Below are 25,088 nucleotides of genomic sequence, written 5' to 3'. Positions count from 1 at the left end.
GAGAATGTCAAGTCATCTTCATATGGTTGCTAACCATAACTGCAGACAACATAAGGACCCCAAAAATACACAGTTTTAGCTGTAACATCACCATCCTGTTTATGACTATTTTTGTCCTCTGCATATATATATATTAAAGAGGCAGAGAACTTCCCACCTATTTTCACTTGACACCGACACTTGTGTCTTGTCCGTTTCCCTCTTTGTCAGTCTCTCTTATTATGGTTAATCTCGATATTAATCTTTGTCATCACGCAACCCTTTATTGGTGAAAAACTTCAAATATTCCTGGAAATGAAACAGATTTGAATTTTCTATAGATAGTCATACTAAACTTTCTCACCTTCTTTCTCCATCTTGTCGGTCTCGTTTTGTCCTCGGAACCTAATAAATAACTTCACTAGAAGGCTGTAAGTTGAAAGTGTGACATTATGCAGAAGAAAGGAGAGATCTCTGAGTACAGAGAGAAACTGGACAAGACCTTGTCTTCTCCTGAGCTAACCGATCATGAGTCTCTCAAATCTCTTCTTAGAAACCAGCTTTGCTCCTCTTCAGGTATGTTCTTCTTTTTTTGTGCTTTTATTGTTTATGAATCCACTCTTGGAATTTCGCTTCATGTTTGGTGTGATTGTTTTGTAGAGTGTAATGAGAACACATTGGATAAAAGAACAGCTGATGTATCAAAGCTACTTAGCATGCTTAGGAGTGTTTCAATGACGGATGCATCATCATCATCACATGGTGATTGGAAAGTATGTCTGACTTCAAACACATTCCCTCATTTTTTGGACAAGTGATCTTGGATTGTAACGAGTGTTTCTTTTTACAGATAAAACAAGATCTTGAAGATTGCCGTGTCATGTACCGTCAAGGGCTTGAAGGAAGTCCTTTTCACACTTTGCTCGTTGAAGGTTACATGGATTCCCCTCTCGAAGACTGTAAGTGTTTCTTTTATTAGAATCTTAAAAACATGATTCCTGCATCTGATGTTTTAGTGGACTCATGATGATGTAGGTTTGTGTGTTTCGTGGGAAACAGCCCTCTACAAGAATTGGTCAGTCTCTTTAAGACTTTGGATTGTGAACAACAGAGGATCTCATGTCTTGTGTTTATGTTACTAGGTGGCCACAGTTTGCGTTTCCACCATTTAAGATTTTACAAGGCACATGCTTGCATAAGGTCCGGACCGGTGAACAAGTTTGTCTAGTGAGGTTTGTTCCAATTGAACCGTTACTTTTGTAATCTTTTGTAATCTTTTGAAGCTAATATGGGAAACTTTATTTATTTGTGGGGAAGAAAGGATGAAGGTTCCATGGCCATTGTCAGAAAGAGAGGTTATAGTGCACTACTTCTTGTTTGAATATTTTAAAGATGGCTTAGTTGTCGTCCTTCTGAACTCGGTAAAGCAAACAAACCCTTCTTGTTGTGTTGTTTTCAGTGTTACCTTGGTATGAACATTTTAGTAAGTTTTTGTTTGCAACTTTTAGATCTCTGATTTAGATAGTATTGGAGTTTCTGCTAAGGACATGGCCAAGAAAGTTATACCTGAAGCAACGAGTGCAGTGAGAATTGATCTCGTAGGTGGATTTGCTTTACAGAAGGTTACTTCACAGAGGAGTTTCGTCAGGTATAGTTGTTGCAACATGTTACTACTTGTCTTTTAGTTATGAAGCTCTTAAAAAAATCTATATAAAATTTTGTAGGGTGATAGGGGAACTTGATATAAAGCTGGACTTGGTCCCTCCGTCTCTTATGAATTTTATCGCTAGGCAGATCGTCGGTAAAGGTTTCAAACTGTATAAAAAGGTCAAGAAAACATTAATTTTGGTTTATTTGTCTCAGTGTTTCGGTGCAGTTTTCTTACTTTTGAATGTAAAACAGGCAGCTGGTTCGGTGGCGAAACTTGATGAAGGTTTCAGCAGAGCTTTAGCTCATCCTTTGTACATTAACATACGTCAAGCTATGTATTCAACTAATAAGGCAACTGAGGAAGAACAGGAGACGGAGAATAAACACGAAAATGATGAGTATGAAACTGTCCATTGCAGACGAGCGATTTTGGAGATTGAGGAGGAAAAAGAAGAAGAATATTTTGAGGAAAGTGTTTCTTCTGAGGAGAGGAATGTAAATGGCAATATCAGAAGACAGTTTAGCATTAGTACAGAGGTGGAACAAGCTTTAGGAACTCTAGATAGAGCTATAAACATGGTTAGAAATATAACACCGGTCAAAGAAGATGAGGAATTGCCGCCAAATAAAGCAGAGGATCAGAGAAAGCAAGTAAGTATGTTAGAGACATTTGAAAATGTTCCTCAAAGATCACAGAGTCAATATTTTTCAACTTCAAGAGTCAGTGTCACACAAGAGGGGAGCTATTTTAGTCAAGAAGACAATAAGCGAGAGAAAGAGACAGGAGATGATCACTTAAACAAAGGTAAGACACACTTATTTACTTTCAAGTCTTGGCTCTGAAGGAAGCTCAAGTTCCTATTAATCTTAGATGCTCAAGTTTTGTGGATGATTATATTTGTAAACTTGTTGCAAATTCATAATCAAAGCTACTCTAGTTAAGAGTTGGTCCAAGCCAAATAATAATCTAAACCGGAATACATTTAACACTAACCGGAAAATCAAATAACTTTTTAAGGTTTAGACCTAAACGATCTTTCAGACTCTCTTACTTGTCTTTCCGACAGAGAGAGAAAGACACCAAATGAACAAAACAAAGAAGCTGGTGGCTTCAATCTCCACCCTTTTAACAAGACGAACCTCTCATCCTTCTTCTTCTACTCTCCGATGCAATCCACTCGCAGCGATTTCGACTAATCCACAAACCGACTTGAATCCGGTTAAACCCTTGGCGGTTTCCATCAGGAGACTCCAATCTTCGGACAAGAGAAGCTCATCCGGTTGCTGCTGGAACTGTGGTTTCTCTTCGGACAAAGCTGCGTTTTTGTTCTGTGACTCGTGCCGCAGCATTCAACCCGTTGATGATTCCGTGGACTACTTTCAAATCTTTGGCCTGTAAGTATAATATCTCTACACGCTTCGTTGATTAGAAAAGGCTCTTTCAGACAGAAAGATTAGAACTTTATAGTTAGATTCAGTAGCTGATCACTTTGAAAGGTGACATCTTTGAACTGGGTTTGGGTTTTAATAACTTGTCTTCATTAGGGAGAAGAAGTATGAGTTAGAAAGATTAGAACTTTATAGTTAGATTCAGTAGATGACATCTTTGAATTGGGTTTGGATAGGGAGAAGAAGTATGAGTTAGAAGGTGGAAGCCTTGAAGGCAAGTACAAAGACTGGCAGAAGAAGCTGCATCCTGATTTAGTTCATAACAAATCTCAGGTCTCTTTTTGTTTCCCATAGTGAAGCATTATCACTACATGGTTCTTACAGCAATTGCCCCTGAATTGTTGTTAACAGAAAGAAAGAGATTACGCAGCTGATCAGTCTGCAAAAGTGACTGAAGCATGCAGGACACTAACCAAGCGGCTCTCAAGAGCAATGTATATCGTAAGGTCCCCACTTTTTTACCTGTTTGTGGCTTCTATTTGGTTAAGGATTCTTGAAAGCTGAGAGTTCTGAAACTATGCAATGTTGTTGATGCTAATTGATGTGAAGAAGTATAGATGGGTCTGATTGATATTTGGTTTCGTTTTGTAGATGAAGCTGAATGGCAAAAATGTCAATGAAGAAAAAACAGTAACAGATCCAACGTTGTTAATGGAGGTAAATTGATCTACCTCATAAAATAATATTAGCTCTCAATGATGAATTTTTTTGTTTGTTTGTTTGTGCAAATACACTTTATGTATTACAAATTTACTTACAAATAAACATATTCTTCTAGTTTTATTAACTGGAAATAATGTCAGATGATGGAACTCAGAGAGGCCATAGCAGAAGCAGATGATTCAAAAGAGTTAAACCAGATCCAATCCCAGGTACCCTTTGAACATCCTGATTCATCTGCCTTTCTTCAGACGCTCTTGGTCACTTTTCTGAAACTGAAGTTTCAAACAGTCTTCAGCTTTGGGCACTGATTGAATCAATGTGGTTTTGTTGTTATTTTCAAGGTACAAGAGAACCTGAAGCAATGGTCTGATTCTTTTGCCGACAACTTTGAAAGCCAGAGGTTTGATGAAGCTGTAAACTGTATTCGGAGAATGACTTATTACGAGAAAGCTTGTGAAGAAATTGTGAAGAAGCTATGAGGAAAGCAGTCCTCCCTTGAACCATTCTTTTTGTTCGTTTTCTTAAAGGCCTCAGTCACATTTGAAGGGAAACACATCATGATAACTAAAGTACCTTTGCTTCATGATTTGATTTACTTATAATATTTAACTGAAGACGTTGTAATAAAGAACATGGACGGATACGTTATTAAGAAAAAGATTTGATTTGGTCCCTTTGCATGAGACTTTTTTCACCAAAATGTTGGAGAGAGAGAGGTCAGGTACATGTAGATAACTTTCGCTGTGCTAGTAAAGCAGACTTCTGTAAAACAATACATGAAGCATCATCGACCACATGGGAAAAAGACGAGAGATTTCTCACTACAGCAAAGTTTGTATTTGTCTTTCAGACAACCAACAACACAGCCATGCAGCCAACCCATTTCCCATGTCCTATGTGATTAATTTAGAGACATCCAATCATAGTGATGATGATTATTCTCTTACCAAGTGCAAATATACCTTTCTCATAGTAAAAGCCAACGAGTCCAAAAAGCAACAAATCCTTAAGATAAAAGAAAAGGTTTATGTTCTCTCTCTTTTGTTACCTCTTTTTATTAATTGTATACTTTCATTCTCATACACCACCAAATTAATTAAGAAATGATTGATATATCTAATTACAGTATTCATACTCCAACACCAATTATGAAACACCCCCCAAAAATATATATTTAAGAAAAAAAAACTCAAAAACCATGCTTGTTGGTTCCTGAAGCGTTGTTGTCTATACACCCAATGACAAATCTTCAATCAGCTGCATTAAGAGAAAGTCATGTTACCATTGCTAAATCGCTTGAACATATCAATGAACAAGAAACAAAGATTGTACAACCCTTACCTTTTTGAATGTGTGTACATAAGTTCTTTACCGGCATTTGGTGAAATAAGAAGCGTCCTTGCCAATAGCACCAAGCATTCTACAAGCTACTTCCAAAAGATTTCCTGTTTGTTTCAATAAAAACAATAACACCTTTAATAAGTCAAAGTCCATCACGATCACACACACTCTAATCTCTCCATGACTGTCCCCTTGCATTACAATAATTTTATACTTCACAAAAAGCTATCAAATAATTTAAGTAACAAACCGTCTTGAAGGTAAGAAACGTGACAAGATGCTTATATCCAGCTTAGCCAAGGGCTATGACCAAACACACACACATGACACAACAACAACAACAAAAAAAGCCTAACCCTTCTTTGATTCTTGCTTGGGTTTAGTATCATCCAATATTCTTCAAATCTTCACTTCCCTAACTCTAATATTGTTTCTTGCTAAGAGCCTAAGACATTTACTACATAACTACCATTCTCAAAGGCCTAATTGCTTATCAGTAATCCACCTAAACCAAATTGGATTTAACCAAAGTTCAATCAAACAACTATAGACTACCGCAGTTGAATGAACCAAACATCAAATCAGTTTACCAAAACTGTGGGTGCTTAATCATCTAAACTTGCCAATACTAAAGGCAGATTATTAGATCAAAGATTCAATCAATGCAGCAACCACAGAGAAACAAACGTACCTCTTCTCGGTTGAACAACTTTCTTAACCGGTTTCTTAACCGATTCAACAACCTCCTCCACTTCAGGGAACAAAACACCATCAATCCCCTGAACCGAGATCCGACCGTCCGTATAAATGTCCGGATCAAACAAATACGCCGACCTCTCACCGTCCCCGAACTTAACCGAACCATCAGCCTCCTTAGCCACAACCTTATGAGGAAAACGCAGCGTATCGAACTTCACCTTCCCAAACCTCCTCACAGAGTTATACATACTCTCCTCCGTCTGGTACTCAGGGATGATATGGTAATACACGATCTGCTCCGGAGCTCCAGGCTCGCTCAGCTGATCCGTCGTCAGCTTCACCATGGCCTCGTCGTTGGGAGCAAGAACCGTCAGCACATAGCCTTCCGACACCAACCGACCCATCTCCGTCGCGAGCGACGTCAGGTTCACGAGAATGTCCGCCATCTCGTTGTAGCCGCCGTAATGCAGCAGCGTGTGGATGAAGTCTTTGACCTGAGCTTCGCCGTCGAAGTGGTGGCGCTTGCCTCCCGGTCCCGGCGCCGGTGCCGGAGCTAGCGACGGACCGGGAGCCATTGCGGATTTGATCGGGAGAGCCGGCGGAGATCCGGCCGGTGCCGGAGCGGGTTTCTTCTTGAGACGGTTGGTTCTCGGGTCGACCTCCGGAGCTCCTTCCGGTAAGACGGCGGAGATTGATCGGAGGCTGCGGCGGCGGTTGAAATCCTCTTGAACGGAGCGAGGGATGAGAAGCTGTTCGATGCCGTGGATCAACCCGTCGGGTCGGGTCAAGTCGTCGGGTCGGATTATCTCGGCGGAATCCACCATCTTTCTGCCGTCTCCTTTGATCAAATGGAGATGATCGTTCGCTAGCGTAACGTGTTTGACCCGACCCGAATCCTCTGATGGCCATTGGTCCGACCCGACCCGGGTGGGGATAATGTGGAACATGAGGAGTGTTTGGAGAGATTTGAGGTTACCCGGCTCGAGCAAGAAGCGTTTGAACTCAGGGTCAAGGTCACGCTCCAGAGCTTCGTTGCGAGGGGCGAAGATGGTGATGTTGTGGCGACCGACGGCGTCTTCGAGTGTCTGAAGGAGGAGAGCCTTCTCGACGAGCTCGGAGAGTTCTGTGTAACGAGAGTCGAGGAGAGCTACGAGGACAGAGTTGGAGTTGATCTGACCCGACCCGGATGAGGTGTTCGGGTTCTTGGATAATGCAGATGAGGAGGAGAGTAGGAGGAAGAGAATGAGATTAGCGACGGCGGAGCCACCGTAGATACGGCGATCCATGGAAGCGGTGTTAGATCGAATAATCAGAAAGAGTTTATTTTTTCTTTTTCTTTATTTTTTATTCTTCTTGAAGTGTCGGCGATGGCAAGTGGAAGTGTGTGAGAGAGAGAGATGAGTTTGGTTGTGTCTGTGTTGTGTACTTGTGTGTAGTTTGGTTGTGTCTGTGTTGTGTACTTGTGTGTAGTTTTGGGTTTTAGACCTTTCCGACCAGGCTGGTGTAGGGACCCACCCAATTTTTATAATGTTCGCTGCTGACTTCATCTCCACTCAGCTCATCTTGGCTTAAAATTTTCTTTCATTTTTTGTTTTTTGTAAGCAAAATTCTAGAAACTTCACAAAAGAACTGTATGTAATTTGGTACAGGGAATGATGTAGTTATGTGATGGTACTTAACTTACAGTGAAATTAAATAGAAGGAAGGCTAAAATAGACAAGTGTGAGAGTTTTTTTTTTTTTTGAACAAATGAGTGTGAGAGTAACGCGTGGCTCTAAAAGTGTGAGAGTATCAGATGAGTGAATGTAATTTCGAAGCAAAGAGGAAGCCGAGTAACGCGTGGGTCTAAAAGGAAGCTGTCGGTTTGGGACGTAAACATCAATCTAAATAGTAAATACGCCTTTTGGGTTTGTGAATTATGTGTAATCTCTCCGTCGGAAACTACTGTCACGTGCCCTGCGTGAACGTAAAGTCACGTCCAAAAGAAGCATCTACAGCCTTTTTCTCTGTGACCTCGAGAGAAAATCAAAAAGGGGTTTAACCCATTTCGGTATAGTTCTAGTTTTTTTGGTGTTTAACGTAAACGAACTCCTGCGTAAGTTTGGGGTTTAGTAGTATGTTATTCACCAATGCAACCCATTGCCGTATGTTATTCCGACGAGTAGATGTGATCTCCACGAGTAGACATTTTCAGCACAACTTTTTAGTATATGATTTGTATGTTGAAATTATTTTTGATTGAAAAATCATTTTATTAATTAACTTGTAAACTATTGAATTTTTTTCACCAAATCTCTTAAAATTAGTAATGTAAATATGTTAACCAAGTAGTCTTGGCCTAGTTGTAAAGGGGTTCCAGCTAGAGCTTCTGTCCTGAGTTCGATTTTTTTTTGCCACCCAAAGACGCTTTAAGTGGTAAAAAAATCCGGATTTCTATGGGTCCCTTGGTGATTAGTCTTTGAGGTTAGAAAATATTTGGGATCACACCAGTACCAAGGTTATCAGAAAAAAAAAATATATATGTCAAAAAAATGCCGAACCCAAAAATAAATCTTGAATCTTAATCAAATTAAAAGCCCATTATATACCTAACACCGGCCCAATATTCTCAAAGCAAGAAGAAACGATGCCATACGGTTGGCACCTGTCCCCATCGTCTCTCCCTTTTAATTATTTTCTTAACGACAAAGGAAGTATAGGCCGAACACCGAAGGCATTTAGCATTAATTCGATACATTCTCTCGCTTGAAGATAAGTTTAAGAAAAGCATCAGTCTCGTCTCTTCTACGGCGTTTCAGAGAATCTAAGAGAGATCATCGATGGGTCTTCTCTCCAACAGGTTTCCTCTTCTCCCCCTCTTGATTCTCCGTATTAGTCTCGTCTCTTTCTCACGGAGTTTGTCTATCGTTTGAACAGAATCGATAGATCAAGTTTGAAACCTGGAGATCACATCTACTCGTGGAGGACTGCTTACATCTATGCCCATCACGGTACTCTTCTCCTCTTCGGTTTTTTGAATTTATCTTTTCATTCGTTGTTTTTGATGTAATTATAGCTTTATAGTGTTAAAATCGATTTGTGAAAAAAAATTAGGGTTTGACAATGATTTAGGGTTAATATTGAGCCTCTCCTTGCTTGATTCACAAGCTAAGTGTTTTTGTAAGTGGTCTGAATGATATGCTTTGGTCCCAAAACGGACACAAGATAATGTAATAATATGTTTTTGGTCTAGGTATCTATGTTGGAGATGATAGAGTCATCCATTTCACAAGACGAGGCCAAGAAGTCGGAACCGGGACCGTTCTCGATCTCGTACTCGTAAGCTCAGGCCCATCACGAGCCCACACGCACTGTCCAACCTGCGTTCCGCCCAACGAAGGCCACGGCGTCGTTTCCTCGTGCCTTAACTGTTTCCTAGCCGGTGGCGTCCTGTACCGCTTCGAGTACTCCGTCAACGCCGCTCACTTCCTCGCCAAAGCCCGAGGAGGAACCTGCACCCTCGCCGTCTCCGACCCTAACGAGATAACTGTCCACCGTGCCAACCACCTCCTTCGGAACGGGTTCGGGTGCTACGACGTTTTCAAGAACAACTGCGAGGACTTTGCGATCTACTGCAAGACGGGGTTGCTTGTTCTCGAAGGAAGAATGACGATGGGGCAGAGCGGTCAGGCTGTTTCGATTATCGGTGGGCCGATCGCTGCGGTTTTGTCTACTCCGATGAGGCTTGTGACGACGAACATCTATGGGATGGCGGCGACGGCGGTTAGTGTGTACTGTGCGAGTAGGTACGCTACTGATATCGGTATGAGAGCTGATGTGGCGAAAGTTGAAGTGGAGGATCTCACGAGAAGGCTCTCTGTAGGGCTGTTCCAAGTTATTGAGCCTCCAGTGGCAGCCGTTGCTTTACCAACCACAAGCTGATAGATAAAGCTTAAGAGCTTCATCTACTTCTTGAATGTTTCAGTGATTGTAGCATGTGTTGTTTCCAGTTTACGTTTCGTATCCAAAACATTCTAATAACCACACTCTGCTTGTATACTTATACGTTTCTCTACACTACATGAAAAATTGATATTTCGTGTCATATACTATTACCGGTTTTGTAGAAATTATATTATCAAAATATAAACCACTGGTGCAATCCGGTTTGTTTGGGATTAATTTGATTGCGGTTTAATTTGGATTCTCAAGGCAAAGCCACGGGAACAAGCTTTGATATACATTTGGAAGGAAAGAAGTGAATTAAAAAAAATTACCAAAATATAAAAAATTTCCTTAAACGAAAAATGAAAAATGTACATTTTTATGAAGGTTTTTTTCTATATGATTTCATCATATTCTACTTTCGAAAAATGTACAATTCTATTTTTTACATTTATTAAGTTCCTTTTTTTTTTGTTGATCAATACCAATGTATAAAACCCTACCGTGAGTCCATCACCAATAGTATACGTACTTTAATAGCATCCTTAACTTCCCTCTTCCACCAACCACCGTCATCACCGCCGGAACTCCAACATGGCCGTCGTCGTCAAAGAATGTGGCTCTCACGGAAGCAGCTCACCCCGCCTCCTCAACTTCCTCCGTCGCAATATCATCTGCTTAGTAATATTCATCATCGTAACCATCATCGGAATTGTCCTAGCTTGGGTAATTCTTCACTCACCAAAGCCACACTTCATCCTCCAAGACGCAACCGTCTTCTCCTTCAACGTCTCAGGCGACCCACCGAACGTACTCAGCTCCAGTATCCAAACCACTCTCATCTCTCGTAACCTTAACGGCAAGACAGGAATCAACTACGACCGTCTCGACGTCTACGCTTCTTACCAGAGCCAGCAGATCACTCTCCCGACGTCGATACCGGCGGCTTATCAAGGATACGAAGAAGTCAACGTCTGGTCTCCTTTCATCGGTGGAAAATACGTCCCCGTCGCTCGGGCCAACGCTTTGTCTCTTATTCAGGAACAGTCAAGTGGTGGGGTCAAGGTGTTGGTTCATGTCGTCGGGAAGATTAGTTGGAAGGTCGGTCCTATTACGAGGACATCTGATCTCTTCGTTAGGTGTCCGGCGTTAATCAGTTTCGGGAATAGCGCCGCCGGAGTTATGGTAGGCGGTAGAGGCGTTAAGTATACGCTCGTTACCGTATGCAGTGTTAGTGTCTGAAAAGCGACCAACTGACTTAACGGTGTCGGATATGTGATCATGTCACGGATTTTATTACGTGTTATACAATAATGATTTTGTAGCAGTTTAGTTTTACCATGAATTACATTCGGTTGCATTCGGTTGCTAATGTAGTTTTATTTATATTATTAAATCTGATTGACCTTTCTTGTTTAAAAATATGTAACATATGAAAGCTAGTCTTCACCTAATCTTCGTCTACAAGTCTTTGCTAAATTTGTATATTTTCTGTAGAATTTTGTGACAGTTTGTTTTGTCACATATAATAAACTGGCATGTTTTTTTTTCTCGACCTTTTATTTTTGTATAAGCTAATTGAATTCTTCATTCATTTTATAACTATTGCTCCAAAGTCTTACTTTTGTCCAGTTTCGAAAACGCTAGCTTGGCTATCTTACTCTTAGCAGTCGCTTTTAATCAAGGAAGTTTCTTGGAAGGTTATTATATTACATTGTAAAGATTGCTCTCTTTACGATTCCCAAACCAACTACTGCACGAAAGGATCATTACATTCCCACTTGTATACATCTCCATTTTCACTACATAAATATTCACGTATACATAAATTTTAGTATACGGAAAAGACCAATGCCCGGTTAATCAAAATAATCCTAGATTTAATAGAAGTATTTAACTAAATATTATAATCTTAATTTACTAATTATTTTTTGAACAAAAAATTTACATAGCCAAACTAAAGAGGGTAAATAAACAGAAAAAATCTAAGTAAAACTTAAGAAACAATCTTGATTGTTTACTAAACTGTTATCATAAATATGTAAAAATTAAGAACTGTGCCGTAACTCGGAAGTAACCTCTAATTAATCAACTCACCTTACAATATCAAAAACGCGTGTCACCTTTGACTTTGAAAAACAAAACCGCGTCAGTTTAATCGGTTTATCTAATACACGCTATCTCCAGTATATATATATACACCTTCTTTCTTTAATCTTTACACTCAATAACATTTCAAATTTATTTTCTCAAAACATTACACACAAACAGAAACTTTCTTTAGAGCTATTCCATCAAACCAATGGGGGACAGACAACCGCACTTGAACGGTGCGTATTACGGGCCATCGATTCCTCCGCCGACGAAAACCTCTCACAGCCACGGCAGACGCGGCGGTGGATGCTGCTGTTTAGGCGACTGTCTCGGCTGTTGCGGCTGCTGCATCTTAAGCGTCATCTTCAACATCCTCATAACCCTAGCCATCGTGGTAGGCATAGCCGCTTTGATCATCTGGCTAATTTTCCGACCAAACGCCATCAAGTTCCACGTCACCGACGCCAAACTCACGCAGTTCACGCTCGGCACGGACAACAACCTTCGATACAATCTCGACCTAAACTTCACGATCCGAAACCCTAATCGACGTATCGGTGTTTACTATGATCAGATCGAGGTCAGAGGCTACTACGGTGATCAGCGTTTTGGGGCAAGTAACGTCTCGCCGTTCTACCAGGGACACAAGAACACGACGGTGGTTGGAACTAATATAGCTGGACAGGTCTTGGTGGTGCTTAACGGGGGAGATAGGAGGGATCTGGACGAGGATGTGAAGTCAGGGATCTACAGAATCGATGCGAAGCTGAGACTTAAGATTAGGTTTAAGTTTGGGTTGATCAAGTCGTGGAAGTTCAAGCCGAAGATCAGGTGTGATCTCAAGGTTCCTCTAAGTTCATCTAACACAACCAGTGGGTTTCAGTTCCAGCGGACCAAGTGTGACGTTGACTTTTGATGCTAGTGAAAGTCAATACTATAATGTCTCCGATATGAATTTATATAGACACTCTTGTTTATTTTTTGGTTTAGATTGTTTTCTTTATTAATTTCATATATAATGGGCTTTATGTGATATCGTTGGAGAGGCATTTCTTGTGTAATAATCCTTCCATGTAAATTAAATAAAAAAATTGATTTTTTTTTGTTTTACGATATTTATTCAGAATCAAATTTAGAGAATGTTCCAAGTTAACTTATACTTAGACAACATAAAATAGTTGTAAGCTAAAGATGTGTTGAATCAGCTTTTTAAGCACTTAAATTGTACAAATCAATGTTAAAGCCATCTAAATCCAGACCTGATTACATATATTTTTTAATTTTTTTTTTTGGTCAAATACTCTGCTTCCTGGCCTTGTTCTAAACTGTTTAGCATTTACGCATAGAAACACCGATTTTTTTATTAATTTTCAGGAGAAGTTGATAGCAGAAATGAGGACAAAGTAAACAAGGATTTTCAAACGAATGTTCCTTCGGCAAAAACAAACAACCTCAGCTCTCCGCACACAAGAAAGGATAAAAATGCCTCTGCCTTTTCACCAACTTATGTTGGTTTGTTCTATGAAAGCGCCTCTAAATAGCTGAAAAATACTTAACATCAAAAGTGCTTGTTGCTAGAATTTTCAGGAGTACGAAGCTAGAAGCGAAAATAGGATGAACTACAGCAAATAGCTTATTGAAGGCATCTCAATCCCGACTAAAAGTAAATATAGAATAAATAATCCTTCAACTCAATTTCATATCTTACTCCATAATATAATTTACTCCATAAATATATCTTTTCTTAACTGGATGAGTTAATTACGTCATAACCTTATTTTAATAACGGAAATAAAAATATTTTAATTTACGTTCCCTATATATGATATCAATTACTAATCAAGTATTAGGAAAATAATGATTACGTTGGTTGGTTGGATATCCGAATATATTTCATCTAATCTTCACACCCACTTCTATAATATATCTTTGTCCGTATATAAAGTACTTTACATATAAGGAATTTTGTAATTATGAGCTAAATACACACTTGGATGGTATCATTCATACACGGTGAATGACTCACGTCCAATCAATAATTATTCAGAAAATACAAAGAAAGTAAACGTTTCTCTATTATAAGCCAAAGATAATGACAAATGTCTACATTATAGACATCAATGATTACATTAGACCTCATATTTACACACAACCCCACTCATCGGCCACAAACACAAGAGAAGACTAGGGAGATACCGTCAACATCTCCGGCGACTCCACTCCGCCGTAGAAACTCCATTTCTACGACAACACCTGCGATCACCACCGTAGAAACTCCATCTCCGTCGTTCCATTTCGAGCTCATCTCGCTGAAACCATCCTCTTACACATCCCTCAGAGATATCATCTCATCTCCGAGTAACTCCTCCGTCAACTTACCGTCTGTTAACGGTAGCAGCTCTCCCGTGTTATCCACCGTGGGAGATATCTCGATACGCAACCCCTTAGTAAAGCAAGCCGCTTGGTCTTATCTCCAGCCGACGGCGTTGACTTCTTCGGAGGACTCGCCTGGGTGTTCTCAGTTCCTCCGCCGCGTATGGCTCCACTTCTCCGCCGGAATACAGTTCTTGAAGCATATGTTTGACTGGATTCTCCAGTCAATCCAGTCAATATGTATTCCTCAGATTGTTAAGTAGCTTGCCCCACACGTTTGATTTTGTGTTTCAGAAATTGAACACAAGTGTTTGTATACAATAAAATGTTACCAGAATCAAAAATATATTCAAGAAAAATTTACATAAAGTCTCCAATACATATCCATGTTCCTATAATGTAAGCTTGACTAGAGTGTTGCTTGTAAAGACAATGGAATAAGAAGACTCTGGTTCAGTTTGTCAGAGTGTTGAATCAACAAAAGCCCATGAAGTTCTCCAGAGCATTTGGGCCGCTCAGTAGAATTAGGCTCATCGGACTAATTAGACGCAAGTCTGCGCATCTTTAAAAGCTTTGAAGATTTGAAATTGATGTTAGGTTGGTATAGTTGTAAATCCAGTTCTTCTTCAGAACTTGGACAAAATTTAAGTTTAATATCCTGTCAGTATTTCTGCTCATATAATTTTTCTTTCTCCTCATATAAATTGATACGAAATTGTCAGTAAGAATTGAGAAAAATATAGAACATACAAAGAAAACTATTGAAGTTTTAATGTGTACTGCATTCACAATTAATAACAGCATAATTAGATTTCAACCACTCAAGATTAATGCATTTATAGAAGCAATAAATAAATAATTAAGTAGAAAAAACAAAACATTGAAATAAAAACTAATGACATCTATACTATTAAAGCAAAATCATATTGTTTTTTTTACCTTAGTATGTCATTTCTTTATTAACATTGCATGTTTCATTAAGGGCAATCAAGTAATATTAATAACACATCTATATTGGGCCATTATTTTCGGATCCAGCCCATTATCCACATCAGATCTCTTTTGGACCATTTGGGCCGATTAAGAAATCAGATCTAATTCTCACAATTTTTTTCCTTTGGACCATTGAGTCCAAGTTCAAATAATTTTTTTTTTCAACCATTCTTAATTAATTTTTTTTTTCTTAATATAATTTAAGCATTCATAAAAAAAAATTGATTTTTTCATTGAGAAGTATAAATCTTTATTAAAAGTATATAATTATTTTTATTAAATATATTAACCACATAATAAAATTAATTCATCAGAGTTATACCAACTTAATTCATTAAAAAAATAAAGTTTAATTTTTTAAACATAAATAGTCATTTAAAATGAAACACGATAAAGAAAGATAAAAAGTTTAAGTCTTTTATAAAATAAAACACAAATATATGAAATATGACGCTAAAAATTTGTCAATTGAAAAAAAATCTAGTATCCTCTTTATAGCTTGGTCAAATTTCTTAAGGGTGAACTTTTTCTTTTGTGTTGTATTAATGGCAAAGACGTTAAGGATCATCTTAAAGAATAATACATGAAAGCTAACGCTTATGCAGGGGGCAACATCCGGAAAACTCAATTATAGTATAAAACGTACGTTTCTCCATGCTTCACCACTAAATGTGATCACAAACGCTAATGAATAATATTTTTAATTTGTTGATAAGGGATTATGATGGAATGGTTCAAATCCTACTAGTTACATGTTATAATTTTAATTAATATAAACATAGTCTAGTGGTTGTGTTAATGCAGTTTACAAAAAAAAGGATTATGATGGAACCTAATTTTTCAAAGATATAAATATAATGCCTGTGACTAGTCAAAAATCAAAATATATAAACCCCGTAAACGGCGAATTGTGTGGGATTAACACTTTCGGGCGTGGACTGACAACGTCGAGATATCTAAATAATACATTTGTAACTAGTTAGGCTAGCTAGATATGCATTGATATAGTATATCTTAAGAATCAGAAAGCCTATAACTAATAAAGGTAATTGGCCATATATTCAAGAGTGGATATATTTTGCATGCTTTCTATTTGTGGACGTGCAATTGCATGCGATAGAATAAGAAGGTTTCTAATAGTTTTGCGCTGTGTATTTGTTGACCAAATACGCTTTGAACGGCCCTCAAATATCTTTGATGGACCTCATATTTGCAAACGGGTCCACATCAAATCTAGTATTCCACCCTCCAAACGCCAATTCAATCTTCTCATCACTCACATGCATGTCTCCTCTCGTCATCATGTAACTCAAAGATACACTTCTCTAACATGCAACATGAATATGATTAGATGATTTATTAGAGTATTGTAACAAGAACGTTTGTGCATACACCAATTCTTTAGCTAACTTAGCCAAAAAAAAAAATCTTAACTATTAAAGTCTAACTTATGTATAAGAGAGTATACATTTTTGTTTTCTTCTTAATTTTTTTTCTGTTAGACCCATATTTTTTTCTAGAACGGGCTAATACAATTCCCCCCGAACGTCAGAGCTCTCTAATAATTTTCTTCAGAAATGAGAAAATTCTATATTTTGGTTGATGATATGATATGTCAATTCCACTAACCTAATGAAGTTAATACCATCAAACTAGTTTGGTTCTGTGTGGGGTTATATATAAACTCTATGTTAATCAAATGATCGGGCATAACTGAGAAAATGAGAGGTAGGAAGCAGGAATTGAATAAGGGAACACGGCTACAGAAAGGTGGCATTTAGTGAATGATAAGAAGAGAAATGGAGTTCTTTTGAAGACATGGCAAGTAGCCAAGTAGTGTAATGACGAAGAGAAAATAAAATAAAATAAAGTTAAGAAGTAGAGAAATAAAATAAAATTCGCAGCATAATCATGAACATAATTATTGTTTCGTTCTTTGAAGAGGTGAGCTAGAAGAGAGCAATGAAGGTGAACTTAAAGTCGTATTTATAATCTGACGTAACGCTCATTACAATTCACAACTGTCTCAATTACTATTGCATTTATATTTTGGTTTTAATGATCTTTAAATCTTAACAATTTGAACAGCTGTTATATACAAACTGATGCACCTTCCTCTGATTTTATTTAAATGCTCTGAACTACTTTCCTCTTCGATTTTAACCAGTTTTCATTTTTACTTGTTTGTACTTAGTCGGCAGATTTTTGTATAGATTCTACCATCATACTCTCTCCGTATCACTTTAAGTGGTGTTTTATGAGAAAAATATGTTTTATTTTAAGTGATGTTTTAAAGTTTCCATGTGAAAAGTAAATGCAATTTTATGTTTTTGACTATTTGTATTCTGCAGTATGATTTTTTATTGGTTGAATTATTTGTACTTATTGTTGTTTTTATATAAACGAGAAAGATTGAATGAAATTTTGTAATTTTTTAATTTGTGTGCAAAAACCTTAAACCTCGCTTATTGTGATACAGAGGGAGTAGCATTTTACATGTTGCATGCTCAGAAACACCTAATCTAACTATGTTTAGCTATTATAAATGAAAAAAAAAAAGATTACATCTTATCACTTTTCTTCCCTGATAATTGTTTAAACCCATGAAAAACAAGGGAATTTGTGTGTATGAGGCCAAAGTTACCAAGGTGGGACCAAATAAGAAGTTCTCGTCTGATCTCTAACCATTCTTTCTTTCACTCATCTGAACTGCTTTTTCAACAAGTACAAGAAATCTATATAGTTTTCTCTTCAGATTTTTCTGGGGATTAGTATCAAGCTACTACATCTTTCACAAGGTCAATTTTATATTTTCCTTTGCGTGATGGGTAATCAATCTTTCTGCTACGCCAAGAATGTCTACTTTTCTTATATAGTCAAACACAAAACGTCTGATTCTCTTTTACATCTGAGAGACAGAGTATCCCAACAAGATTTGGAATATATAAGTCATCAATTCCGTTATAAGAGTTGCCATAACTTTGATGGATGAGATGATTACTCAAGAGTAGAATAAGGAGACAATGACACACATTTTTCACGTAGATATAGATTCTTCTTCCATTAGATAACCCTCAAATGGTAGAACAATGTTAAGGAAAGATACGAAAAATAAAAGATAGTGCTATTCACGCTCCACCCTTTCTTTATTTGAAGTTTTGTGAGTATGAAACCCTAGTTTCATCTCTTACGTATCGATTCTTCTCCAAGTTTATAAAGTGGAGCGTGATTAGCACTACTCTCATAGACAACAGCTACATTCGCAAAAATAAAAAAGGAAAATTAAATAAATAAAAAGACAAGGATTTATGGAGGGTTTTTGGTTTTTACTAATCTTTCAGTTCCTGCGAGTCTTGCGACCAGAGGAAGAAGCGGCTGGAGCGTTGGCGTTTGAGGTGTTTTCATGGTTGAAATCAAGAAGAACGGTGCTTTTGCATTTAGGGCATTTAGGGTCGTCTTGTGAGAGCATAACGTACATGAGACAACGAGGACACCCAACAAGAACCATCGAGCTTGTCTCTGGACTTGTCGAGTACCTCACAGACTGACCATCCTGGTTCATCTCCGAAGAGACACACGAGCTTTGCGGTGACGTAGGTGATGTTGTCGCAGAGCGGCTTGGAGATCGAACAACCCTCCTCCTGCTTGACGTAGGCGTCGAAAGATTCAGCTTCAGCTCGGGCTTTGGACTTCTTCGACTCATCTTTCTGTGTTAAGTTAGATAAAAAATATTTCAGACAAGAAGAGACCAAGTTAAAATGAGTTTGGTCGGGAAAAATACCTTGAAACCTGCCGATTGAGAGGGAGTGTTTTCCGTGATCTCAAAGACTTTTCCAACTTCAATCACAAAGAGTCTCTCTTCTAACTGGTGGTTGGGTTGCTTCAGCTTAGGTCTTTATATACAAGAAAGAACACAGACATAAACTTAAAAGAGAAAGAGAGAGATAGATTGTTCATTAAGGGCTTAATTTAATTATGAGTGCGAGAGAAAACCATAAAGTTTGAACTGAAGTATACACTATTAGATGGTTAATTGACTAAGGAGGGAAAGAACAAGAGAGGTGTTTAATGGCAAATTAAATACTCAACAGACTACCATTATTTATTTTATTTTCTTTATAGGAATTAATATATGTAACCAATAAATTAAATGGCGACCAACTAATTGAATTAGATGTTTATCATAAAAACTTGAAAATAAATAAAACTCATAATTTCAAAAGTAAAAAATGTACAAGAAATTTAATTGAAATTAAAGAAAAGCAAACAAACTTAAATGGCAACACACCAGAATTGGTACAGAGAACCTCAAATACAGGCAAATATATAAAGTGAAACCACCTTCCTGGCCATAGTTTTATTAAAAGTATTATGAGAGGGAGACAAACGAATAAATTTTCAATTCCAAACCTACCCATTAATATTTTCAAAAATATCAGATTTGCTATCCTATTGAGGATGACATGAGAGTTGGGAGTAAGTATAAACCCCATGAAGGGTTTCAAGTGAGTCCAGTGTTTGGTAGTCAAATTTGGTAGTTGTTTATGAATAACCAGTTATGTAGGTGGACCTCAAGCTCTCGGTTATGTCTATTGTTAGATATCATATAATTTGACTGATACCTATTCAACTACCATCTAAACCAATAATAGTTTGGAGAAATTCTAGATCTTCTGAATGAATTTGTAAAGTGTGTTCCGCTACTCTTCTCACTCTCTATATGGGATCAATACTTCTAATTTGACTATTAAAACAATATGTATGTTGGATTCGATTCTCAGGTGTATTTTGGTACGAGTGTTGAGGAGAAAGGATGTTGATATTGCTAAGGTTTTGGTCTCTTGATCTAGGTAAGAACTCATCCTATACTATAGACATTTGAACTGAGATTTTCAGATTAGATCTGCTGTCTCAAGAGTGTGTGTTTATCCACTGAGAGAACTGATGCGGAATCAAGGAGACGGTGGTTGCATTCTTCAATACCGATTCTTTCCCAAAACTCGATGATGGTTCTAACAAAGAGATGTCTTATGAGGATTTCAGAAGCTAGTGCTCACACACTCCAACCATAATGCATCCACAATGTCTGTGTGCAGATAGATTATGTATCACAAAGCAGCATATATAGTCCAACGAATAACAGATGATCTACCGAAGCATTCACCAACTGTTATGAAACGTATAACATTAAAGCTTTATAAGAACATTCAAAGTTCAGCAAAAACAAACACATACGAAATGATTCTTCTAGAACCTCCTTCCACGGCCAAAGCCTGCGATAGGAGCAGCCGAGACTGGCTCCACCTTGACGACACCTGGCATGTCTACCATCCCCAACGAGGCAAGCATGTCCAGCGTCTCCTTATCGACCTCGATGCGATCGGTTTTAATGGCGGACTCGTCGGGAACAAAGTCCATGCGGCGCTCGCGCTCCTCCTCCTGGAGCTTGAGGGAGATCCCGCGGACGGGTCCCTTCTGGATCCTCCTCATGAGATGAGTGGAGAATCCGGCGATCTTGTTGCGGAGCCGCTTCGAAGGGATGATCGCGACTTCCTCGAGGATCTTCTTGTTCGTGTGGAAATCGAGCGTCATGCGCGAGTAGTACTTCTCGATCACCTGGCGGGAGGATTTCTTCACCGTCTTCGTGCGGACGCGTCCCATCTTTCGCCTCTGTAGATTTTAGGGTTCTGATGCCGGCGGAGATTAGGGTTAAAAGGTTTTTATTCTGATGGATCAGAGAGGGTGATGCAAGGGTGGAGTAGTAATTTGATATATGATATTAGACACGGTGGTTTGTTATGAAGCCCAATCTTCAGGGGATGGGCCTGTTAAGTGTTTGAAGACTCTGCGAATGGCCCATTAAGTGTGTCAATGCATTTATGATTTTATAAATATAGTTTTTATATTAATTATATAATAGTATGATTTTTAATATTTTTTATAATTGTATAAAGTGTTAATATTGTTAATGTAGTATTTAACCACGGTTGTGTTTGGTAGTCATTTAATTTAGTCATAAGTATCCTGCACACATACTAATTTTTGACTGTTATAACAATTGTACGAATTTTTTACTTAACACTTAAAACTGAAATCATCCACATTCGTAACTACCCGCCGCAAATTTCTGGAATCGCAACCTCTGTATTTATACCAGTCAAACCCTAAATGTTGGACAACCGTTCCATTATCAAACGCTAGATATATTTCCTCAATATATAAAATAATATAACTTTTTAATTTATTCATTAATTTTTTCCATTATTTATTAGATGTGCTCTATGATCTTGTCTCCAAATACTGGAATACGATGCTGTCTAAATTCAAAAATTTTAAAATAAGAGCTTGAAATTAATATCTATGGGTCTAAGAGCATGAGCAACAACGAGAACCGTGTGTGCGTTTTTAATAAAAGTAAAATAATAGTAATATTTATTTTTAATAGTTATATTTTAGTTATTTTTAACAATTCAGCCACTAATAGCACCACATATATAGAAAAAAATTTCTTGTGAGAGTATTTTTGCGAAGGATTGATTCTAATGATATATTTATTATATATAAAATATTTGATTTCAAAATTAAATATAGAGGTAATGAAATAAAAATAAAACTACCACTTATCATAATTTTTTATCAAATTCGAAAGTTAGTTTTTTATCTCTCTTCTAGTGGCGACACATTATATGTCATGATTTAGTATTTATTTATAAATATAATTAAAAATATGAAAGATTATTAGTTACTCTCAAAAATCTATATATAAACGAAAAGAATATAAAAGAATTGTCATAACATGTATCATAATTTTTTAAAAATGTTCTATACAATTATCTAAAATGATACAATTAATAAATTGATCTTCCAAGGCCGTGACGAGCTCAATAGAATCAGTGGAATTGTTGAACCCTTCAACACTGATCGTAATCCTGCAATAGAATCAACTGTTAACCCATTACACATCAACAAATATCCAAAAAAAAAAATCAGAAATCAGTTTACCTGCTTCATAGTAATCCTTACGCCTTTATATTTTCGACGACTTTATCCCGTTCAATGTACTATGATAAAATTATATTCGCATAATCTCATTATATTTTTTGCTGTTTTTCTTTGTTTTGCTAAATATTTTTAATTATTTGCACAAATATTTTATACATACACCATATATATTTATACATATATAAACAAATCACTTCGATAGAATCAGTATATTGGATTCTTTATCGATGCACATCTATAGATCAAGATTGAAAATTGACCAATGTTATACAACAAAAAAAACAAAGAAAGAAAGTTTGGAGATTCATCCAAACATAATGATTGCATTACATAAGTTTAGAAAAAATCTTATTGCAATGTTATCTTTTATTTTAGATTTGCATTTGGTTGTATGTTTATTAGTTTATGTGTAATGTTAAATTTTATATAAATAATTTTTTGTTAAAAAATCACTTTTTAATATTAAATATTTATTTTATGTTATATGTAGTTCTGTCTTCATAAATATTCACACACACATATATATATATATATATATATGTATGTATATTACATAAAATGATACATTTTTACCATTTTATTAGTTATATTTTTACTTGAGTAATCAATTAATTTTAAAAATATTATATACAAATACTTTACTTCAAATAAAACTGAAATATCTAATAAAACGAAATAAACCCATTTTTACTAATTAATTTTATCAAATATCTGATATATTAATTATATATAAAATGTTTATTTTAAAATTCAAATAAAAAGGTAATGAAATAAAAATAAATAAAACTAACACTTATCATAAAAAAATATCAAATTCCAATAGTGTCATTATAATTAATATTGCATTAAAATAGTGTAATTTTAGTGTTGGTTCTGAGAGATTTACTATGAAAATTACATTAAAATAGTGTTATGGAGTTGGGTTGGAAATGATTTTATACAAAATACAGGTTAATAATTACTTCACCTCGATTCCTGTCAACGTACCTGTAACATATTTGTATATTGTAAGATAGATACTATTGGTTTCAATTTGAACGAGTTCAATTAGCAAGTGGATCCGCTATTAGTACGGATTATTATACTACTGTAACTAAAAGGGAACAATTTTGTGGACAAACATATAAAGAGAGTGTGCTATTTTACTAGGGAAGTGAGAAAATGTCATAGTATTTATAATAAGAATATAAAATAGCAACTTATTCGAAGCTCAGTGAAGCTTCTTGCACCACTTTCCAAAAATAACAAATGAAGATTGTCGTTTTTGGACAATTAAATAAAGATACTTGCAGGTTATAGACACCCTGCACGATATTCATCGCAGATTTGTTCGTGTCTTTTTCTTCTCGTCGAGAGACAATTTGCTCATATAGTTGTGATTGATGAATGGTTTCTTGAAAACACAATTTGCTCATATAACATGTGCTAGTACTACAACTATGGAAGATGTAAACAACACTCATTAATATTTGTTTTTGCATAGTTATTTAGGTTAACTGCAAGAGCAATACATTATCTAAAAATGAAACTTGTGAATTTCTAGGTTTTGTAGTACAATAATCTCCGGGGAGTAAAAGTAAAATGTAAATTAGAACAAAAATAACGAGAGGAGAATTGAAGATGAATGCATGGAGACTGGTGTGTGGGAAAGGCAAAGCACATGTTCAACCAAGTTATGTGTGAAAGTATCCCAACGCCATCTCAGCCGTTGGAACTCTTTCTTCCTTCATCATGCTTCTTTCATCCTATTTGGCCCCACGGCACCTTACTTACATTATTAAGTTACTAATTTTTACTTCTTTTGTGGATTTGCTACTACTCTCTTTTCGTTTTTTTAAACAAATTGCTTCATAAGAATTATAACTTATCAAAATCTGTACTTAAATATATATATATATATATATATATATATATATATATAATTTTATGTAAACTACATATAGTCCCCCAAAAGAAAAAGGGTTATATGTTTGTCTTTTCAACCTTTCAATAGTCAATGGAGTTTGGGTTGTTTTCTTCCAGAACTATGACAGGCATAATATATTTTAATTAATCAAATTGTAAATGCATGAGTTTTATTATTTGAGTTATTATATTGGTCTTTGCAGGGGTTAGTTGGATATATGGAGTAAATATATGTAAAACAAAAAATACAAAGAATGTGAATTTGTAATTATTTTAAATTATAGTATTTTTTCTTCCCAACGGAGCTGAAGATCAAACATGCTCGTCCTAATTCAGTAGTTCTTATAATATTTTAGGCAGCTATACTGCCAGACTTTTACTCCTACGTACCTCTTAGACGTCCCAATCGTTTCTCACTTTTTTATTTACCTTAAATAGACGCAACGTTAAAAAGTGTATTTAATTTCTATCACCAAATCTTTTTTTAACTGGTTAAAAAAGATCGTGTAGATGAGTTGTGTTTCCGAAAATAAATAGAAATTACCTGAAATCTAACACTGATGACGGATGCTAACGTTAGTGCATTGAACAACACGGCCAAAACATTACGTATCATATTTATCACACGGAGTAATAAAATGCGTATCCATATGATGTCTATTGCGTCAAAATTAGTAACATTTTGAGAAACACGCAAAGAACATAATTGTTCCCGAGGATGTTATAGATAACTTGCACCCAGTTTCAAGAAAAAAGATGTCACAAATAAGTGACACCATAACATTTTCATTTTAACTTCTTTTTTTTCTTCCAATAATTTTGCATTTCGTTTTCAAATATTCAGATACTTCTAGCTCTATATGGGATGATTCTTTGGGTTTTCGTGTAGCTTAACCTTTTATTTTTATAAAAACAACCTTTTAGTTCTTCTTTCTTGTCTAGAGCATCCTCTTCCTAATCACCTACCTGGTCCTCACCTGAGGATTTCTTTTCATATCCCCTGAAAGTTATGCCAG

General features: G+C 36.5%; 8 protein-coding genes across 13 annotated transcripts; 5 read left to right on the top strand and 3 right to left on the bottom strand.

Moving 5' to 3' along the window:
* Nucleotides 1-187: 187 nt before the first annotated feature.
* On the top strand, nucleotides 188-4,414 carry LOC106335552. Of its 6 annotated transcripts, none has more exons than XM_013774098.1 (15): nucleotides 188-555; nucleotides 640-752; nucleotides 830-938; nucleotides 1,015-1,054; nucleotides 1,122-1,211; nucleotides 1,301-1,400; nucleotides 1,488-1,627; nucleotides 1,704-1,806; nucleotides 1,882-2,434; nucleotides 2,697-3,024; nucleotides 3,255-3,351; nucleotides 3,430-3,519; nucleotides 3,670-3,735; nucleotides 3,882-3,950; nucleotides 4,083-4,414. In XM_013774098.1, exons 1-15 carry the CDS (start codon nucleotides 432-434, stop codon nucleotides 4,218-4,220), a joined length of 2,160 nt encoding a protein of 719 aa, XP_013629552.1. In that variant the 5' UTR covers nucleotides 188-431; the 3' UTR covers nucleotides 4,221-4,414. The 6 variants fall into 6 exon arrangements, 5 of the variants coding, with proteins under 5 accessions (XP_013629552.1, XP_013629553.1, XP_013629554.1 ...); XR_001268735.1 differs by having other exon boundaries at nucleotides 432-555; nucleotides 3,430-3,524; nucleotides 4,083-4,127; XM_013774099.1 differs by lacking the exon at nucleotides 4,083-4,414 and having other exon boundaries at nucleotides 432-555; nucleotides 3,857-3,945.
* Nucleotides 4,415-4,678: 264 nt separating this feature from the next.
* LOC106335553 (fasciclin-like arabinogalactan protein 17) lies at nucleotides 4,679-7,429 on the bottom strand. The gene is made up of 3 exons (XM_013774103.1): nucleotides 5,774-7,429; nucleotides 5,083-5,186; nucleotides 4,679-4,998 (listed from the first exon to the last, which is right to left on the bottom strand). Exons 1-2 carry the CDS (start codon nucleotides 7,065-7,067, stop codon nucleotides 5,110-5,112), a joined length of 1,371 nt encoding a protein of 456 aa, XP_013629557.1. The 5' UTR covers nucleotides 7,068-7,429; the 3' UTR covers nucleotides 4,679-4,998; nucleotides 5,083-5,109.
* Nucleotides 7,430-8,438: 1,009 nt separating this feature from the next.
* LOC106328317 lies at nucleotides 8,439-9,872 on the top strand. Its single transcript, XM_013766741.1, has 3 exons — nucleotides 8,439-8,620; nucleotides 8,698-8,771; nucleotides 9,014-9,872. The coding sequence occupies exons 1-3, from the start codon at nucleotides 8,601-8,603 to the stop codon at nucleotides 9,700-9,702; spliced, it is 783 nt and encodes a 260-aa protein (XP_013622195.1). The 5' UTR covers nucleotides 8,439-8,600; the 3' UTR covers nucleotides 9,703-9,872.
* Nucleotides 9,873-10,267: 395 nt separating this feature from the next.
* Nucleotides 10,268-10,947, top strand: LOC106334198. Its single transcript, XM_013772518.1, has one exon. It carries the CDS (start codon nucleotides 10,300-10,302, stop codon nucleotides 10,945-10,947), a length of 648 nt encoding a protein of 215 aa, XP_013627972.1. The 5' UTR covers nucleotides 10,268-10,299.
* A 992-nt stretch (nucleotides 10,948-11,939) lies between these two features.
* LOC106331653 (protein YLS9-like) lies at nucleotides 11,940-12,848 on the top strand. The gene has a single exon (XM_013770047.1). It carries the CDS (start codon nucleotides 12,008-12,010, stop codon nucleotides 12,713-12,715), a length of 708 nt encoding a protein of 235 aa, XP_013625501.1. The 5' UTR covers nucleotides 11,940-12,007; the 3' UTR covers nucleotides 12,716-12,848.
* Nucleotides 12,849-13,887: 1,039 nt separating this feature from the next.
* LOC106333395 lies at nucleotides 13,888-14,621 on the top strand. The gene has a single exon (XM_013771844.1). The coding sequence runs from the start codon at nucleotides 13,920-13,922 to the stop codon at nucleotides 14,433-14,435; it is 516 nt and encodes a 171-aa protein (XP_013627298.1). The 5' UTR covers nucleotides 13,888-13,919; the 3' UTR covers nucleotides 14,436-14,621.
* Nucleotides 14,622-18,359: 3,738 nt separating this feature from the next.
* Nucleotides 18,360-19,196, bottom strand: LOC106332713. Its single transcript, XM_013771198.1, has 2 exons — nucleotides 18,947-19,196; nucleotides 18,360-18,872 (listed from the first exon to the last, which is right to left on the bottom strand). The coding sequence occupies exon 2, from the start codon at nucleotides 18,866-18,868 to the stop codon at nucleotides 18,503-18,505; it is 366 nt and encodes a 121-aa protein (XP_013626652.1). The 5' UTR covers nucleotides 18,869-18,872; nucleotides 18,947-19,196; the 3' UTR covers nucleotides 18,360-18,502.
* Nucleotides 19,197-20,234: 1,038 nt separating this feature from the next.
* LOC106331745 (40S ribosomal protein S17-4-like) lies at nucleotides 20,235-20,915 on the bottom strand. The gene has a single exon (XM_013770150.1). It carries the CDS (start codon nucleotides 20,824-20,826, stop codon nucleotides 20,413-20,415), a length of 414 nt encoding a protein of 137 aa, XP_013625604.1. The 5' UTR covers nucleotides 20,827-20,915; the 3' UTR covers nucleotides 20,235-20,412.
* Between the last annotated feature and the right edge of the window lie 4,173 nt (nucleotides 20,916-25,088).

Source organism: Brassica oleracea, chromosome C3 (assembly GCF_000695525.1).
Source record: "Brassica oleracea var. oleracea cultivar TO1000 chromosome C3, BOL, whole genome shotgun sequence".
In the NCBI taxonomy this organism is placed as follows: Eukaryota; Viridiplantae; Streptophyta; class Magnoliopsida; order Brassicales; family Brassicaceae; genus Brassica; species Brassica oleracea.
Note: the sequence above shows the minus strand (reverse complement) of the source record. Positions and strands in the feature narration are given on the sequence as shown.